This window comes from Carettochelys insculpta, chromosome 16 (genome assembly GCF_033958435.1).
Source record: "Carettochelys insculpta isolate YL-2023 chromosome 16, ASM3395843v1, whole genome shotgun sequence".
In the NCBI taxonomy this organism is placed as follows: Eukaryota; Metazoa; Chordata; order Testudines; family Carettochelyidae; genus Carettochelys; species Carettochelys insculpta.
The window spans coordinates 3,329,880-3,347,566 of NC_134152.1; the positions used below are offsets into that span (position 1 = coordinate 3,329,880).

General features: G+C 62.6%; 1 protein-coding gene across 3 annotated transcripts in view; it reads left to right on the plus strand.

The window, feature by feature from the left end:
- The window catches only part of CORO7 (coronin 7), a 92,843-nt gene that overhangs the window by 7,096 nt on the left and 68,060 nt on the right, over nt 1–17,687 (plus strand). For all 3 annotated transcript variants that reach the window (XM_075010356.1, XM_075010358.1, XM_075010357.1), the window contains exons 2-7: nt 2,966–3,062; nt 3,765–3,839; nt 5,716–5,786; nt 6,406–6,589; nt 7,364–7,440; nt 11,118–11,168. In XM_075010356.1, the coding sequence (XP_074866457.1) occupies nt 2,966–3,062; nt 3,765–3,839; nt 5,716–5,786; nt 6,406–6,589; nt 7,364–7,440; nt 11,118–11,168 (555 nt within the window). The remainder of the gene's footprint in view (nt 1–2,965; nt 3,063–3,764; nt 3,840–5,715; nt 5,787–6,405; nt 6,590–7,363; nt 7,441–11,117; nt 11,169–17,687) is intronic.

The following is a 17,687-nucleotide window of genomic DNA, read 5'->3' on the forward strand; positions in this document are numbered from 1 at the left end:
GTGGCACGCTCACTGATCCTGATGGGGCAAGCAGACTTCCCCGGCTGGCCAAAGTCAGTCTGTCTGGAGGTTGGTTGTGGCACCTCATGGTCAGGCAGAGGTGTCCTGGCAGCTCTGGTCTTAGGCTGTGTCTTGGAGGTGAGTTCTTCTCCCAGGTCATTTTTCTTCTTCTACCTGCCTTCCTTTCCCAGCTCTGTGCTACCTTTCCTTCTAGGACCCCAGGTTTCTGCAGTGAAACTTGAGTCCTGCTGGGCTCTACCTTGCCCAATTATTTTCTAACCAGTCGGAACCTCCTGTAACCGCATTATCTAACCAGTCAGACTCCACCACCCTAATTTGATTTACACCTAGCAAAATTAATCAAACAGCAGACAGAAACACTTACAAACCAGGCAGAGATCGTACAGAGCACAGTCAGAAAGTGAGGACACTCATCGTAGAATGCGGATTCCACAACCTCAGCTTTTGAGAGGTAGTTTCTTGCCGGATGAAAGGCTGTTAACTAAGTTTTTTTCTTTACCCTTCTTGAGCTCTGCTTTTTTTTTTTTTTTCAGTCTGGTGACAGCGGGTGGCATTAGGTGTGGGTGGCATTAACAGCCTGGTGTGATGCTCATGTTCCACCTAAATGTAATTACTTTGCAGTTAGTGGTGGCTGCTCTTTGTTCTGGCTGCAGGGGAAGGCCTTTCGGTAGGGTCATGGAAAACCCGTATTTGTTACCTGGCTCCGCAGCAGGATGTGGAACTGCTCGGCCAGGTTCAGCTGTCCAGTTCCGAATACTCAGTGAGGGCTTTCAGGTGAGCTTAATGAAGGCCCTTTCCTCTGACTGGTCTCTGGCAGGAAGTGCACTGGACTGAAGCAACATCCAGTTTGGAACCAGCACGACGCTGTTTCGCTGCTGAGCGCAGAACTCCCCAGGGTATCTTTGTGTCGGAGGAGATCAAGGTGCGGTTAGCAGCTAGCAGGTTCAAGGTGTGGGAATTGCACTGAGCCGTAGTTCCAGGCCTTGGATCAGTGCCTTGACAGCCCTGCTAGTCCAAAGGACCCGGGAACTTGGCCTGCCAGGGCTGCACGTTAAGGCTGTGTGCCATTAGCGATGGGCATTGGCAGACGGTTTTTAGCCCGGGTGGTTCAGGAGGACAGACTGTCACGCCAGGGCTTTCCCTTCCCGTCCCATCGTCCATCTCTGTCCCTGGTGGTTCTGCCTAGGATTAGTGGCTGCTGTCTCCAGTCGCTGGTGCTCGAAAGCAAAGTGCTGCCAGGCGGGGAGCTGCTCTGTGCCCCGGTCCCTGCAGCGTATGAGCTGTTCGTCTGCAGTGCTTGGAAGTGGCTGGAAGAGGGTCAGAATGGTGTAGACAGTTTCTTATCCCTTGTTCCTATCCCTGCTAAATGTGACCCCTCTGACTTCTTACTGGTCACCTAACCTGCTCCTTGTGTGTCTCAGTAGCTCAGGCTGTTGTCAATGGTGAAAACTTTTCACAGTTTCTGCTAAGGTTCTCTGGGGCGTGTGCTTGAACATCAAGACAAGGCCTGGAAGAGACAAGGCACAACAGCTGAGAGGCAGAGCACACACAGCTGGTGGTGTGCGTTGCTATTGCTGGGGTACTTCTTCTGTGCCTTGGTGCACATAACATTTTTTCCATTCCTGGATGGAAAAAAATAGAGGGAACGTTGCCTGAGGGCCTGGGGAAACGCCGTGCGGGCAGGCCCGGTGCCGGGGGGCTGACGGGCCTGGGGTAACGCCGCGCGGGCAGGCCCGGTGCCAGGAGCTGAGGGCCTGGGGAAACGCCGCGCGGGCAGGCCCAGTGCCAGGGGGTGGCTGACGGGCCTGGGGTAACGCCGTGCGGGCAGGCCCGGTGCCAGGGGCTGACAGGCCTGGGGAAATGCAGTGCGGGCAGGCCCGGTGCCAGGAGCTGAGGGCCTGGGGTAACGCCGTGCGGGGACTGAGGGCCTGGGGTAATGCCATGCGGGCAGGCCCGGTGCCGGGGGGCTGAGAGGCCTGGGGTAACACCGTGCAGGCAGGCCCGGTGAGGGGGCTGAGGGCCTGGGGTAATGCAGTGCGGGCAGGCCTGGTGAGGGGGCTGACGGGCCTGGGGTAACTCCGTGCGGGCAGGCCTGTTGCTGGGGGGGCTGAGAGGCCTGGGGTAACGCCGTGCGGGCAGTCCTCGTGCCAGGGGGCTGACGGGCCTGGGGTAACTCCGTGCGGGCAGGCCTGGTGCCGGGGGGCTGAGAGGCCTGGGGTAACGCCGTGCGGGCAGTCCTGGTGCCGGGGGGCTGACGGGCCTGGGGTAACGCCGTGCGGGGACTGAGGGCCTGGGGTAATGCAGTGCGGGCAGGCCCGGTGCCAGGGGCCTGACGGGCCTGGCACTCCCCAGTCTGAGCTGGAGGGGGAGGGTAGGGTGGCTAAGAAGCACGGGACAGGATTCCCAAGGAGCCAGGTCTGGAACTGCCCTTCTCAAGTCTGAGTTCCAGGGGGTGGGAGGGGCAACGAGGAGCGAGCTGCTTGCTGGGATCCCCACCGAGATCTCTCTCCCCCGGCCCTGGAGAAGCTTTGCAGGTTGGGGGGCTCTTTGCCATCTGCATCCGCAGCGACAGTCTGAGAACCCGTATGCTCTGCAGAGCCTGCCTTGTCCGCACCCTGTGGCATGCCTGGGCAAGCCTGCTGAGAGCTGCCCGGGGAAGCTGGGCGGGAGGAGCAGCATCTCCACAGCCAGAGGCAGCCTGGAGCTCTGGCATGCGCCCAGCACCGCTAGAAATGGAGCAAGGGAGAGGGATGCTGTGGGCAGCCTCCCCACACAACCCCGCCCCCGGGGAAGGGGAGCGCAGGAGTGTGGTGGTGGGAGGATGGAGTGCTGTGTCTCTCCCTTGGCTTCATGGGAGATCTGGGCCTGTGACTATTTCTCTGCTCTCTCTCCTTGGCCTGCTCGGGACAGGTCTCTGCTAATAGATTTCTCCTCTGCCTTCCAGGCCTGGATCAGAGATATCCGAGCCGGCTCCTCCACCTCCTGCGGGAACCACATGAAGGCCAGCTGCCGCTGGATAGCCTTTAATGCATCGTCAGCAGGTGAGGCTTTCAGAGCCTTGGCAGAGCGGGAGGGATTTGGAGGGACCCAGGTCTGTGCAGCGTGGATAATGGGCCCATTAAACCTACGGTCCCTGGAGCCCTGCTGTGCTGGGTGCTGCCCTCGGGAGTTTACTTTCCAAATAGGCAAGATGGGGGACAAGGACCGTTGTACCCATTGATCATATGGGAAGACCAAGGCACAGTGGGGCAGTGACATTCCAGGGCCAGAACCTGGGTCTCTTAACTCTCCAGAACTGGGTAGGGAAGATACAGGCTGGATTTGGCCCACCAAACCTTTGGATCTGGCCCACGGCCAGCCTCCCTGGGACCTTCAGGCAGGCTCCCTGCCAGCCGAGGCCCCAGACCACTCAGTGGTGGGCTGCTCCCTCTGTGTGTGTCTCAGTGCTGCCTGCTCGGGGCCGGGGGGGTGGGGGGGCGGGGGGGGACGAGACGTCAGGTGGTGGCCCCACCCACAGCCCAATGATAGCAGCTCCATTGGCGGGAAGTGCTGTCGTCCGACTGTGCGATACGTTGTCCATTTCACAGCTGGCTGTGGGGGTGGAATCACACCCTGCGGGAAGCGGGAGCCCCAGCCGGGCTGGCGCCCGGAGCAGGCCCCTCTCCTGGCGTGCACAGGAGGTTCCCAGCAAGGGGCAGCTGGGATGGACAGGTGGGCGACCCCTACCCTGTATCGTCTTTCAGGCGTGTTGGGCATCGTGCCCCTGGAGAGCCAGGATGGAGGGCAGAGGGCCGTGTCCCAGCTGTGCTGCCACTCAGGTGAGTTCTGCTCTTACACGGGCTGTTCCTCACTCCCCGGGCTGCTGCGAGGGTTACTGTCCTTTGGGTGTGTGGAGGGCTGCTCTGTGCAGGCTGCGAGGCGGTGAGACCTAGGTACCCAGAGCCTGCTGAGTTTCCCTGGGGTTTGGCACAGCTCTTGGAAAAGCCCAGCAGAGGTGCTAAGCACCGCGAGCTGCCCTGCTTCAGTGCCTCATTAGCTACGCCACGGAGCCGGCAGGTTGCCCTGCCGAGCCATGGCCCAGAGTTCGAAAACCCCTGGAGTGCAGGGAGATGCCAGCTCTGCCAGCTTTCAGCTCCTGCTTGTGGCTCAGTGCCCCCGCTGTTCGCTTATAAAGGGCCTCTGGGTCCTAGACTGACAGCCCAGTATCCAGAGTGCACACGGACACTGCTGTGCAAACAGTCGTGCCAGGCATGCGAATTGAATCCTCCTCTGAGCCATCCCTCCGGGACTGCCCTTCCCTGGGCTGCCCGGGCAGCCTCCCATTGCCCGAGCCTGGTGGGATCAGCGCTAGCAGGTGGGAGCCGACAGCTTTAAACCTTCTGAGATCACCAGGTAGGGGCAGGCTTGTGAGGCCCAGAATGGGTCCGAGACCTCCACCCCTCTGTGACTCCCCTGGCCTACTGCTGATCCCTGAGCCGAGGGCTGAGTCCCAGCCGTTGCTTGGTTGTGAGTGCCACGGGGTGGGCATGGATCTCTGTCACTGGCCCTGTGGAAAGGAGCTGGCATTTATCCACTGGCACAGGACCGTGCCTGGCAGCTTAGTGGGACCTCAGGGCAGTGCCTGGCCAGCCGGCTGCCTCGGTCGGAGAGGAAGGATGTTTCAGGGCATGTGCAGCAGTGTGTCAGAGCTGGAGGCAGAGGGGGTTTAACGCCTTATGGGCCTGTCTCCCGTTTTGTACAAACGGAAAAGTACTTGGTGGCCTAGTGTCTGCAGCGTGCCAGATGCGGCAGGGGGTCGTTTAATTATGGTGCCAGCTTCCCTCCGCCAGAGTCACAGGGCATACCTCTTGTGGACCATGCACCAGCCTGAGCATCACTAAGGGGAGTTCTGCTACCAGCAGCATGCTTTGCTGAAGGAGGGCCTCGCACGGCGCAGTGGGCTGGAATCCTGCCCCAGCTGGGTGCCCGCAGGCTGGCCCTGTTGCGTGGCTCCTGCAGATGTTCGCGCCAGTCGCACCCCGGAGCTAGCCAAGCGCCATGCGGTCTTTCTTTGGAGGTGGCTGGCCAGGGAGCGTCCCGCAGGGCCGAGCTCCTGGTTTGCGGCTGTGTGCTGGGTGCAGGAGGCCTGTGGGTGGGTGTTAGACCAGCAGATATGTTCCCATTACAGGGGTTACCCCTCAAAGCCAGAAGGTGGGGGCAGCTCAAGTGGTTGCTCTCCTACATCTGGCCTGCAGGGTGCTCTGGCCTGCAGGTGGGCTGGCTGGGTCTGTTGTCCAGGGTTTCCTCCTGGCTGCTCCGGACAGTTGAGTTCCGTAGCTGACCCTCCGCCTCCTGCCGCGCTTCCAGAACACACCGGTGAGGAGAAAACTGCATGTGTGAAAGGAGACCAAGGCTCACAGCTCCTGGGATGGGCCTTTGCCACCTGTTCCTCCCAGAGCCGACGAGCACCAAGTCCATCCTCCCCCAGCTCAGCGGGGCACCTGAGACAGGCGGCTTAGCACGTGGCCTTGCTGCTCTCCCAGGCCTCCAGCTCAGCTGTGGGCTCCAGCGAGCAGCTGCTCGTCGGGCAGAACCACTAAGCCAGCGGAGGTCGGCCCATTGCTGCCTCCGGGCCTGTGGGAGCAGCGGGGGCGTGCCATGCCCGAGAGCCGGCGTGCTGTCGGAATGAACCTCTGCTCTCCTCTCTCCCGCCAGACGCGGTGACCGACTTTGACTTTTCTCCCTTCGACGCGCTGCTGCTGGCAACCGGCGCCGCTGATGAAACCGTGAGTGCGCGTAGAAACGGGGGGCCCAGCTGGGATCTTCCCTGGACCCTCCTGTGCCGAGCACTGGGCCTGGCTTTGGGCCGCCTTTCCTGCCGAGCTGAGGCGCGAGGCTGAGGCGGGGAACGTGGAAGAGAGCTGTGCTCAGCCGGAGGGATCGGAGGAGGATGAAAACACCCCTCCCCCCTGCAGTGTGGGGAGAGGCAGCTGCGGGAGCTGGGGTGCTCCCTTGGGGCTGGCGCAGGGACGGGCTACGCGACCGGCGCTCTGCCCAGCGAGCCCAGGGGTGCATAGCAGCCCCGCGGGATGGACTTCAGGGGCAGCTGCCTGGGTGTCTCTGCTCTGAGCGTGCTGGGGGGAGGGGTGCCCGGAAGGGGCCACCTACCCTGGGGACCCCGCTCTGGCCCTGCCTGGGGGGACAAAAGCCCAGGAGGCGAATGGCCAAGCACCTGCCGCCGGCTTTGTATAACAGGGGAACCTGGAGTCCAGTTCAAGCCCCACCCAGCACACGGCCGCTGCTGGGGCCGCGGGCACTTCTGAGCGCGTGGCTTCTCCCTGGGGGATCGGGCGTGGAGGGGCCTTTAGGCAGTCTTGGAGCTCACCTGCGTGTGTCGGGCTGTAGGTGAAGGTGTGGCGCCTGCCTGAGAGTGGCCAGGACCTGCCCTCGTGCCCTGGAGTGACCCTGGGGCCGGCAGGGTGCCAGGTGCAGACCCTCCAGTTCCACCCCACGGCTGATGCCGTCCTGGCGAGCGGAGCTGGGCGAACAGCACAGGTCTGGGACGTGGCCCAGCAGAGAGCCCTGACAGGTAGGCACGGCCGTCGCGGGCCTGCAGAGCACGTGGCCTCGGCCCAGGCACAGCCTTCCCTGGAGCGAACGCCGGAGCCTTGGCTGCATTTGCGCTGGGAACTCCAGCTCCCTGCCGGGTCAGCCCCTGGGCCTCAGCCTTGCCCTCCTTCTGAACCAGCTCAGGGCCACCAGGTGCCACGCAGTGCGGGGGGGACCAGCCTGGACACCCAGCAGCGTCGTACTCTGACCCAAGGGACCTCCTGGGCCTCCCGGTAGCCCTGCCCGGCTGCTCCCCTGCCTCCAGAGCCTGTGGTGGGTGACGGGGCGGCCCCCTGCTCCCCTCACGCTGGCTGGCACCTGTGAGACCAGTGGCCAGAGAACTCCCCCCGACACACACTGGGATGGCACCTGGGCACCCCCCTGGCCTCAGCCGTTTGCCACGGGGCCCTGTGTGGAGGCCTGTGGCACTGCCCATCTCGCGAGTGGGCCCTTTCCCCAGCACCGCGTCCCGCAGAGCTGCGCTGGTGGCTCCTGGGGGCTGGGGCCCAGCCCTCGCCTGAGGGCGAACCCGAGTCTGTCACCACTTTGTTCCCAAGCCCAGCCTCAGCGTTTGGGACGCTCCGGGTGTGGCCGGTGGCGGGAGAAATGCGTGTTGGGGGGCCAAGAGCCGCTGAGTGACTGGCCCGTGGGACGGCCCGGACGAGCCCCTCTGCTCGCGGGGCAGGAGGCATTGGCTCCCCAGCCCCCTCCAGAGGAGGCCAGCAGGCACTGACTCCGACTCTCGCTCCCCCAGCCCTGGAACCTCATGGCGACCTGATCCAGAGCGTGGCCTGGAGACAAGACGGCGCCCTCCTGGGCACCTCCTCGAAGGTGAGCGCAGCGTGCGGGCTGGGGACCGGCCGGGTATTTCCTGAGCAGTTGGGCTGCGCGGTGCCCTGCCGGGGGCTTCCCTTCTGCGGCTGCTCCGGAGCCAGGGGCCGGTCACCTCTGCGGGGCTGCGCCAGGCGGTACCTGTGGGCAGGCTTACAGCGCAGAGGCGTGCCCATTGAGCAGCACGTGCCCTGCATCGTCCGGACCCCAGTGCCCCCACCACAGAGCAGAGTCTGCTGGGGAGCCCAGGAGGTAGAAGTGGTGCGCGGGGGCTGGCTGGGGCTGGAGGCAGTCTGTGTTCCAGGGACCCATCCCTTGCGCCCACCCACCGGCTGGCTGGGGAGGCCTCTGCTGAACGAGCACTAGATGGTGCTAGCGGCACGCGCAGCTCCCAGCAGCCGGCTGGCTCGGCAGCGCTTCCCGGCAGCCGGCTGGGAGCAGGTCTGGTCGTTCTGCCGGGGCAGGTCTCAGACCCTGGGGGCACCCTGCTCTCTGGGGCGGGGCTGGCACTGCCAGGTCACTGGCCCTGGGCTGGCTGCTCCGTGCCTGCTCTGCGCCGGCCTGGGGGCATGGGCCAGGGCCGCGTTAAGGCCCTCTGCCGTGCCAGGGGAGAGCTCCTGGAGCCATCTCTCCAGAGCAGCCACTGGGGTTCCCTCCCACCCTGGTGGGCCGGGTGGGGGAGGCGCTGAGCATTTGAACAGCTTGAATCCTAATTGCGTCCCCCTGCGTTCTTGAGGGGTTGTAACCTCGCTCTCCACTGGGCCGGGCCTTGGCTCCCAGGCAGGGGCTGCCTGATGGCCCGGGGCTGGAAATGCCTTTCAGACCCCTTCATAAACAAGCCTGAAGAGTCCCCCTCTGCAGCGGTGCTGGGCAGGATGTGCCCGTGGGCTCGGTGGCTGTCCTGGGCCCCGGGGGCAGTGGTGAAGCTCGGTTTGCAGCCATGGGTGAGAACAGCCTTTGGGATCAATAGATCTCCTCTGAACGGATGTGACCCCACCTCCGGGCAGTGCTTTGCCCAGGGGCTGCGCCCCGGCTGGGGGCTGGCAGCATTCCTGTCCTGTGTCCTATGGCACAGCCCTGGCGGGAGCGGGAGGTGAGCGGAGCCTGGCAGTGGGAAAGGAACCTGACTGCAGCGACCCTGCTGGAACTGGGCCAGAGTCCACAGGCATCTCTCTCCTCTGGCTGGGCGCAGGCAGCCTGGTGAGGAAGGGCAGAGCCTCCCTCTGCCCTAGCTGGGCTGTGCCATAGCCCCTCCCAGCCGGGCATGAACGGCAGGGTGCGCCCGCCGTGTGACACGCCCACCCACCTGGGGCACTCGGGCACAGAGGTTGCTGGGGTCGGGCTGTGCTTCAGGCCCTCCCGCCTGCTCCGTTGCCAGAGCCGGATCCTTGGAGCTGCCGGGCCTCGCGTCCGACCCGGCCTGGGCATCGCTGAGCCTGGCCGGCCCTTGGCAGTGCTGCTGGGGCAGCTGGTCCTGCTCCTGCCCGAGCTGCTGTCCAGCAGGAGTGGGGCTGGGAGGAGGGACTCCCCGCGCGCTGACAGAGGCTGGAATAAGCAGCGACAGGTGATGTGTGTTCAGCCCCCTCGTGTTGCCCTTTCTCCCTGATCCCAGGGCCGGGCAGTGGGGTGAGTGGAAGGCCATGAACTAGGGCGAGGCCAAGGCTGTCCTGCGGGCACGGGCCAGTGTGGGGATGGACCCAGCCCTTGCAGCCTGAGGGAAGATGACAGGCTGCCCCCTCACACCACCCCTGCCAGCCTGGCCCCCTGGGAGTCCACCGCCTTGGCCTGGCTGCCGGCCGGCACGCAGTGGGGCTGGGCTCTAGGGCTGTGCCTTAGTCACCTCAGGGACAGGCTCGGCAGCCGCTTTGCTTGGGGGCACCCAGGCTAAGTGCCAGCAAAAGATGTGTTCTCTTGTCCTGGGGTCTGGTCGCCCCTGGGGCTGCCAGGAGCTGGGCGAGATGCATAATCTCCCCCCACCCCCCACACACTGCCAAGTGATTTAGGAACGTCGCTTCACAGCAAGGTGCAGGGCCAGCGCAGTGCCAGGGGAGCGCAGCTGTCTCGGCCGCTCCGAATCAGGCCCTGCTGCTGCAGCTCCTCTGGGAGCCCAGCGGCTGGGTCAGTCAGCACCGCTAGCGCTCTGCGGGGGAGCTTGGAGCTGTTCTTGGTCCCACGGGGCTCCCTCGGCCTTCACCTCGGCTCCCTCCCTCTGCTCTGGTTCCACTGGAGGCCGGCCAGGCGCAGGCAGCCCAAACAGACCGGCCCCGGCGAGATAAGCGACCGCCCAAGGGCAGGCGAGCAGAGGAGGCAGCCAGCAGAGGCTGGATTTGGAGGGCAGGGGTACAGCAGTATCTCCTACCCGTCCTTGGGGGTGCTGTCTGCGCGCTGAGTAGGAGTTTGGTGGCAGGGCCTGCGTCAGGCGGTGGCAGGGGCTCCGGGCCTGGGGGAGTTACGAGCCGAGCAGGGCCAGCGTGGCTGGGTCCCAGGGAGCCTGCGACCTGTGGGAACGCTGCCCGATGGGCAGCCCAGCGTTCTGGGGAGAAGTGGGGGGCGTCCAGGGGAGCTCGAGGGTTGGGCACGCAGTTTGCAGTGGCCGCGCTCCCCACGTGCACTGCGGGGCTCTCTGGCGAGGAGGAGGAGGAGGACTACCAGCCGCCGGGCCCCTGTGTCCTCTCCGCGGCCCGTTGAGCAGCTGGCACAGGAGGAGAGAGGGTGGGCCCACCCCGTGGGCCCACCCCCCCTGCGTCCCCTCACCCCAGCCCGACCTCCCTCCGGGGCTGACCTCAAGCCTGTGAGCGAGGGGCGGGGTGAGATGGGGCGTTCCCCTTCTGCAGGCACTGTCCTCCAGCCGGGGACGTGCCCTTTGCCCTGGGGGACGTCTGCTGCTGGGGCACGCTCCCCGCTTGGGTTGGTGTCCCTGCCCTAGCTCTCGCCCAGCCAGCTCTGGTAGTGGGGCAGGGCGGCTGCTGCAGCCTTAGCTCACGCGTGGTTCCCAGGCTGGGCAGCCCCCGCCGCGGCCTCGTGGTTCTGGTACCCAAACCACCCTCACGCTCCAGCCTGTGGGGGAGCTGCAGTCATGCCTGGGCGAGCGATGCTGAGGCAGCGGGGCGTGTGAGAACTGAATCGAGCCGTGGCCGTTGCCGCCTCTTGGCGTGACGAGGCTCCTGCGCCCCCCAGGCAGCGAGTGTGGTATTGGGGGCTGGGGATGTGCCCTGCCCTCCCCACCCACCTTGGGCTGGACCTAGGCAGGTGTCTGCTGACCTGTGTGTTTGGTGGCCCCTCCTGTGGGTGTGGTTGGCGTGGAGGCGCCCTAGGGTGGCAGCGCTGGCTGCCGGGCCCCACACTCTCTGTCAGCCCCCAGAGCAGGCCGGGGGTAGGGCTTCTGGTGTCTGCCCCATGGCTGGCACGGTGCCCACTCTGAGTGCAGGGGCAAGGAGGCAGTAAAATGCGCCGGGGACCCCAGAGGGGTGGCAGCGGGGAAATGTCCCCAGCATTGCTGGGGAAGGCAGCCAGGATGAGCGCAAGCAGCCCTGATGAAGGCAGGAGTCACGGGCTCTGCTGTTCTGGGGCTGGTCGTGCGTTGTCTCCTGCTCAGCCCCTCATCCAGCCCGACGTGCGTTAACTGCCTGCCTTCTCCGTGGCTCTCACCCCCGACCGTTCTTCTTCTGTCTCCACAGGACAAGCAGCTGCGCATCTTCGACCCCCGGACCAAGCCCGCTGCCGCTCAGGTACTGCCCTCGGTCTGCGGCGGGGGCCCTGTTAAAGGGCTGCTGGCTGTTCGGAGCGTTTGCCTGTCGCCTGCGCGTGAGGGGCTGAGGGGAGGTGAATGCGGGACACCTGGCTAGCTAGGCAGGGCGGCGCAGCTCAGCCTGGCGTGCGTGTTCATGTGGTGTCCTGTCCTTCGGCCGGCCCTGGCAAATCGCTCCAGCCACTGGGACCCTTCCCCAGGAGGCGAGGGAGGCACTGCAGACACACAAGCCTGCTGTCTCCTCTCCGGGACTAGGCGGGGGGCTGGCTGTCCCCTGCCCCTCGGAGCTGAGCGCTTGGTTTTTGCTGGGTTCCGAGGCCTTCCTAGCGCTGTCTGAAGCAGCTGGTTCGTGCCCCTCTTGGGCTGTTCTCCTCAGATAGCGTAAGCTAAGCAGGGCTGGGCCTGGGCAGGATCTGGGGGGGGTGACGCTGACAGAAAGCCCCAGTCTGCTGAGGGAAACAGAGTCACTGATTCAGCAGGTGCTGCTGTGCATCTTGGCCTTTGAACCGCCACTCCAGCCTGGTGCAAGGGGTTCCCTGTCTCTGGCAGAGCCTTAACTCTCTGACCCTTTGGGGGTATGGCTGGTCCCAGAGCATCCTTCCTTGGACAGATGCCCTCTTCCTGTCTAGCAGGATGTCAGCAAGGGGTGAGTGTGGCAGGGTCCATGTGTCTCTTGCCGGGGTGCGGGGCTGTCTTGCTGAGCCATTAGTTACTGGGTGACTGCCGGCTGTGGAAAGCAGGCACCTCTCTGCCGTCTGATCCGTCCATGTTGGCAGCCAGCACCCCGGTGTGAGCCCCTCGTCTGTGGCCGGGATTCTCAAGAGAAACGTGCACCTTCCTGGCAGCTCCCAAGCGTCACTGAGCTGCGGCCCTAACCCAGTCTTCCTCATAATTAACGGAGATGTTCAGTCTCCTAGAAATGCCACAGACTGTGTTGTACTGACGGGAGAGGCTGTACAATGCCACCGATCCGGCGTGCTTGCACAGGGGTTCGCTGGCGCAGAGGAATAAAACCCAACTTTTCCCATTGCGGGGGCGGTTGGAAGAGCTGCTCTGAACGGGGGCCTCTGGGGTGCCTCTGCTCAGTCCTTTGACGTGATCCCGTTTGCACAACAGCTCCAAGGCACCGGTGCAATGGCTTTTCCAGGGCAGCTGGAACCACTGATGTGGTGGAAATGAGGGTGATGTAAAATCTGCTGCAGGATTCGTGAGGCTGATGTTTGGAGGCTCCAGACCTCTTTCTGATGGCTCAGGCAGGCTCTGATCCTTCATGGCATAGAACCACTGCAGCCTTGTCCTTCCGACCCGGGAACCCACTCACCCAGGGCTGCCTCACTAAACGGACTTGTTTGAAATGAAAGGAGGCACAGCCTGGCTCGTGCAAACAAGAAGCCGAAGCTGGGGCCGCCTGGAACGTTGGAGCTCTGCCGACTGGGGAGGGAGAATCTGTCTTTCTCTGCAACTTGGGTAGTCTGGGCCCCGGTCATGGGAACTTCCCACAATGAGATGGCCCTCCATGAGCCTTCAGGTTGGCTCTAGGGCCGGGGAAGCAGCTCTGTCTCGGAGCTGGTTGTGCCTTGGTTTTTCTGGTGAGGCTGGTGCTGCGATGGAGGGGTGGGGCAGATTCTGCTGTGCGTGTCCATCCGCTGGGAACTAGGAGGGGAACCATCAAAGGCTGAAACGAAAAGCTTGAGAACATCACTGCTGCCATGCTGGTTCCGAGCAGGGGCCACCTTGCCTGATCTCCTGTGGCCTGGCCCAGAGCTCCACGCGGAGGGCTTCCGGCTCTCACGGATGCTATTCCAGACTTTTTCCTGCTACGTGACATAGTGTCATTTCCTCAAAATCCCTTGTCGACACTGGCTTTCAGCAGTCACCTCGAGCCAGGTGCCCATTCCAGGAGCCTGCAGGCCACTCCGGGAGGGCTGGCGACCCTCTTCTGGGGGAGTGGAGAGAACACGGCAGTCACAGCTTCCACACTTGGCTTGTGGTACTCAGATGCTGGGGTCACCGGGGGGTGGGGGTGGGACTGCTTTCCTGACATCTCGGTGTTGGGCTGCCCTCAGGAACTGATCCAGTTCTGTTCTGAATCCAGTTAAACTTTAGGCCTTCGCAGCATCTCCTGGCATTGCTGATTTTTATAGAGCCCTGTTGTATCCCTCATCAGCTGTCTCTTTTCTAAGACAAGCTGCCCGCATAGGAAAGCCCTAGATGAGTCTGGGGCACCTTTCTTGCCCTGCTCTGAACCTTCCTCGGTTACCCTATGTTTGAGATGGAACAGGTAGAACCGGACACCGTGCCCTAGGTGTGGGCATACCATGGGTTTATACAGTGACACCAGGCTGTTTTTTGTCTTATTGTCTATCCTGTTCCTAATACACTGTTCACCTTTCAGACCACTGCTTGGAAGTTTTCCAAGAACTGTTCATAGTGACTCCCAAATCTCTCCTGAGTGGGGACAGCTGACTTCGAACCCCTCCCTGGAGACGTGTACTTGGGATTATGTGTTTTTCACTGTGCCCCATTTACATTTGACATTCACCTGCCATTCTTTTCCTAATGGCGTGAGACCTCTCAGGTCCCCACAGTCTGCTTTGGACTCACTAGTGCCAGTACTTTTGTCTGGTCTGCCAACTTGGCTGCTTTATTGCTCAGCTCCTTTTCCAGATCGTTTAACAAATGCATTGAACTGCACCCGGTCCCAGGACAGATCTCTGCAGGGCCTGTTCACCTCTTCTGTTGTGAAAACTAGCCATTTATTCCAGCCCTTTTGTTTCCTGTCTGTCTCCCAGCTTCTGATCCACAGGACATCCTTCCCTCTTATCCCATGGCTTCTTACTTGTATCTTTCTTCAAACTTGGGCTACGTCTACACGTGCCCCAAACTTCGAAATGGCCATGCAAATAGCCATTTCGAAGTTTACTAATGAAGCGCTGACATGCATATTCAGCGCTTCATTAGCATGCGGGCGGCAGCGGCGCTTCAAAATTGACGAGCCTTGCCGCCGCGCGGCGCGTCCAGACGGGGCTCCTTTTCGAAAGCACGCCACCTACTTCGAAGTCCCCTTATTCCCGTGAGCTCATGGGAATAAGGGGACTTCGAAGAAGGTGGCGTCCTTTCGAAAAGGAGCCCCGTCTGGCCGCGCTGCGCGGCGGCAAGGCTCGTCAATTTCGAAGCGCCGCTGCCGCCCGCATGCTAATGAAGCGCTGAATATGCATGTCAGCGCTTCATTAGTAAACTTCGAAATGGCCATTTGCATGGCCATTTCGAAGTTTGGGGCACGTGTAGACACAGCCTTGGAGTTATAAGTATATTGTCAGATGCAGTGAATTGTAAGCTTTCAATAGGCATTTCAATTGACCCACTTTGCCCAAGATTTGCTACAAACATAGATCAGTGGTTGCAACAATATTTTGCATGTTCATCTTAAAATCCAACAGCCTCACAAGTTGCCTTTTCCTTTCTGGAAATCCAGGTACACCATAAATCACCTGGCTCACCTTTTGCCACAGAGAATTCTGATAGACTGGTGAGGCATGATTTTCCTTTTACAAAGCCATGCTGACTCTTCTCCAGCTAATCGGGTTGATCTGAGTCTGATAATTGTGTTCTTTGCCCTGTATTGAGATTAGGCTGGAATTGCCAGGATCTCCTCAGACACCCTTGTTGAAAGCCGGCGTTAGGTTAGTTACCTTCCAGTCATCTGGCACAGAGGCTAATTTCTGTGGTAACTCCCATCTCACAGCCAGTCATTTGGCATCCTCTTCTCTGAGCTCCTGCAGAACTCTTGGGTGAATGCCATCTGGTCCTGGTGATTTACTGCTTCTTGAAGTTTGTGCTAAAACCTCTTCTTTTGTCACATCTACTGGAGACAAGATTACTTCAGATTTGTCACACGCACAACGCCCCCGGCAAAGAACAGCTCTGTTATGGGAATCTCCCTGACCTCCTCTGCAGTGAAGACAGATGCAAAGGATTCATTTAGCTTCTTTGCACGGGCCTTGTCTTTCTTGAGTGCACCTTAAGCTCCTTGGTCCCCGAGCCGGCCCTCCTGCTTCTGATGTACTGGTAGAAAAGAAGGACTGTTTAGTTTGTGCATTGTTAGCACGTTGCTTCTCTGATTCCTTACTGTGCTTGTACATTTGACTTGCTAGAGATCATGCCCCTTTCGGTTGTCTCTGCGCTCCCTTGAAATGGCTCTGCAAGGGCCTGCTGGTGCAGCCTGAGCCCGGCCCCAGCTGCTGCGTGCCGAGCGGGGGCGTGGTAAAGGAACCCAGCCCCGGTCCCCTTCGCCCACTCGCTCGCTCACGCGCTGCCTGAGCCCTGAGCGGCCCCAACTGTGCATCTGGCCGGCACCTGGCTTCCATTAGGGAGCCAGGAAGAGGCCGTTAATGAGCCTCGCCACAAAGCCGGCGAGTGGGGCCCCGTGTGAGCTACGCAAGAGTGCAGTAGCTTCTTGTGAGAAACTGCCCCCACCTGGCTGGGGGAGGGCAGCGCGGCTGGGGGGGCGCGTGGCGTAGCCTGGGAGCAAACACCCTGCCTCAGCCGAGCCCCTGGAGCCTTCCCCACCTCCCCTGGCTGCCTCTCCCCTCCTTACAGCCGCGGGCTCCTGGGGCAACCAGGGATGCCAGGGTCAGGGCCTGCCTTTTGAGCCAGCGTTCTCGGTTCCCTCCGGCATGTGAATGGCTGCTCCGGGGGCTGGCACCCAGAGCCATGGAGGCAGGGTGCTGGAGCACCGGCCCTGCCTTGCCCAGGTGTGAGATGCCCCAAGAGGCAGTGGCAGAGGCTGGGGAGCAGGAAACGGTGGTAGGTGGCGGTAGCTGCTCTCTGCTCGGGGGGGCACTGGCTGGGCCATATGAGCAGTGGAGAAGGCAGGCCAGGCTGGGAACTGCCCTTTCCCTGCTCGCCCTGCACCCCCACAACTGCCTGGGTCCTCTCTCCATGGGGCGCTGGTGCTGAGCTCTGCTGCAGTGCTGAGCGGCTGGGGGGAGAAGACTGGCTGCGGGCTGCAGAGGCTTCCTGATGTCCCCAGTTGCCAGCTAGTTACCAGCTGGCTGCTGCCAGGGAGTGGCTCCCCAGGGCAGAAGTCCCGTTGGGCATGGCCCTGTGGTGATGGTTGTAAATGGACTGGCCTGGAGCCTCCTAGCAGAGGCAGCTGGCCGGGGCAGTGGGGAGTTGGCCTGCCTGCTGGGCTCTCCCTCACTCCTCTTGATGCCTGGGCAGCAGTCGTGCGGGGTGAGTCCGGCCGCCCTTTGCTGGCCCGGCTGCTCCACTCCAGCAGACCAGGAACGGGTGCAGTGTTGGCAGGGGGGTGAGTGGGTGTCAGGCCCCGTGCTGGGAATGTCGCTCTGACGGCTGGTGGGGGTGGGACTGAGGTCTCTCTGGAGCGGCTGGGTCTGGGTGCGTGCAGGCTGTACTCGGCCGTGAGCCTTCTGTTTGCCGATCCATCCGACGGGGGCGAGAATCAGGTGGCTCTTCTGAAACAGACACTTGTGTTGCTGCCACCAGCTGAGCTGCAGAATGAGGGCGGGTGGAACCCTGTTGCAGATGGGCCAGTGGGTCAGGGGCCGGGCTCGCTCCCCCCAGGCTGGAGGAGAAGCTGCGGTAAATGGGAGAATGCTGGGAGGCCCCCGGGCTCGAACTGCTCAGAGCTGAGGGGGAGATTTCCCAGGGCCTGGGAGCTGGTAGCAGTGCTGCTGGTGAGCCAGTGGGTGGTGCTCTTTCCCCAGGTGGGTGCTGGCCCGGCTGCCGGGGTGCTGCCGGGGTGCTGCGGGTGGGCAGTGCAGAGAAGCTGGCATGCTGCCCAGGCCCCTGCCCTCCTCCATCGCCCCTCCGCTTCCACGCGGGTGACCCTGCTCCTCTCTTCCTGTGTCCGGCACCGGCCGCGACCCGCCGCCACGTCCCTGCAGGTGCAGCCCTTCCCGAGCAGTGCACAGGGCGCTCTGGGGCACTGCAGCAGGGCCCGGTTCCTGCGGCCGGGGGCCTTCGGACGAGGCTCCGGTGGGCGGTGAGGCTCTTCGCTGACCGGGTCAGAATCACCCCCAGCCCTGGCTTGGTCCTTGCGAGGGCTCTGTCCCCTGCTCGCAAACGTCCCTCTCAGGCTCTGTTTCTCGCCTGCAGCCGTTGCTGGGCAGGGTAAGCAGATTCCTGTCCTGGAGCCGCGAGTGGCGTTGGCCATTGCCGGCGTGAGAGCCAGCGAAGTAGCACCTCGAAGCGTGGGAATTCTGCCCTCTGCACGGGAGACCCTCCCGTGGCCCTCGGGATCCGCCCGGGCGCGCCCACCGCACAAAAGCCCACCTGGCTCTGCAGAGCCCCCCCGGCCCGTCAGATCTCAGGGGGTGCCCCATGCTCGCCGCGATGTCAGACTGCCACTGGCTGGGGATTGCTTCGGGAAAGGGGAGAAAAGTCACGGCAGTGCAGAGGGGTTGAATTTCTCTCCTCCCGGCCAACGTAATATCCCAGGCGGAGGTCACCCAGGGGGTACCTGACTCCCACCCAC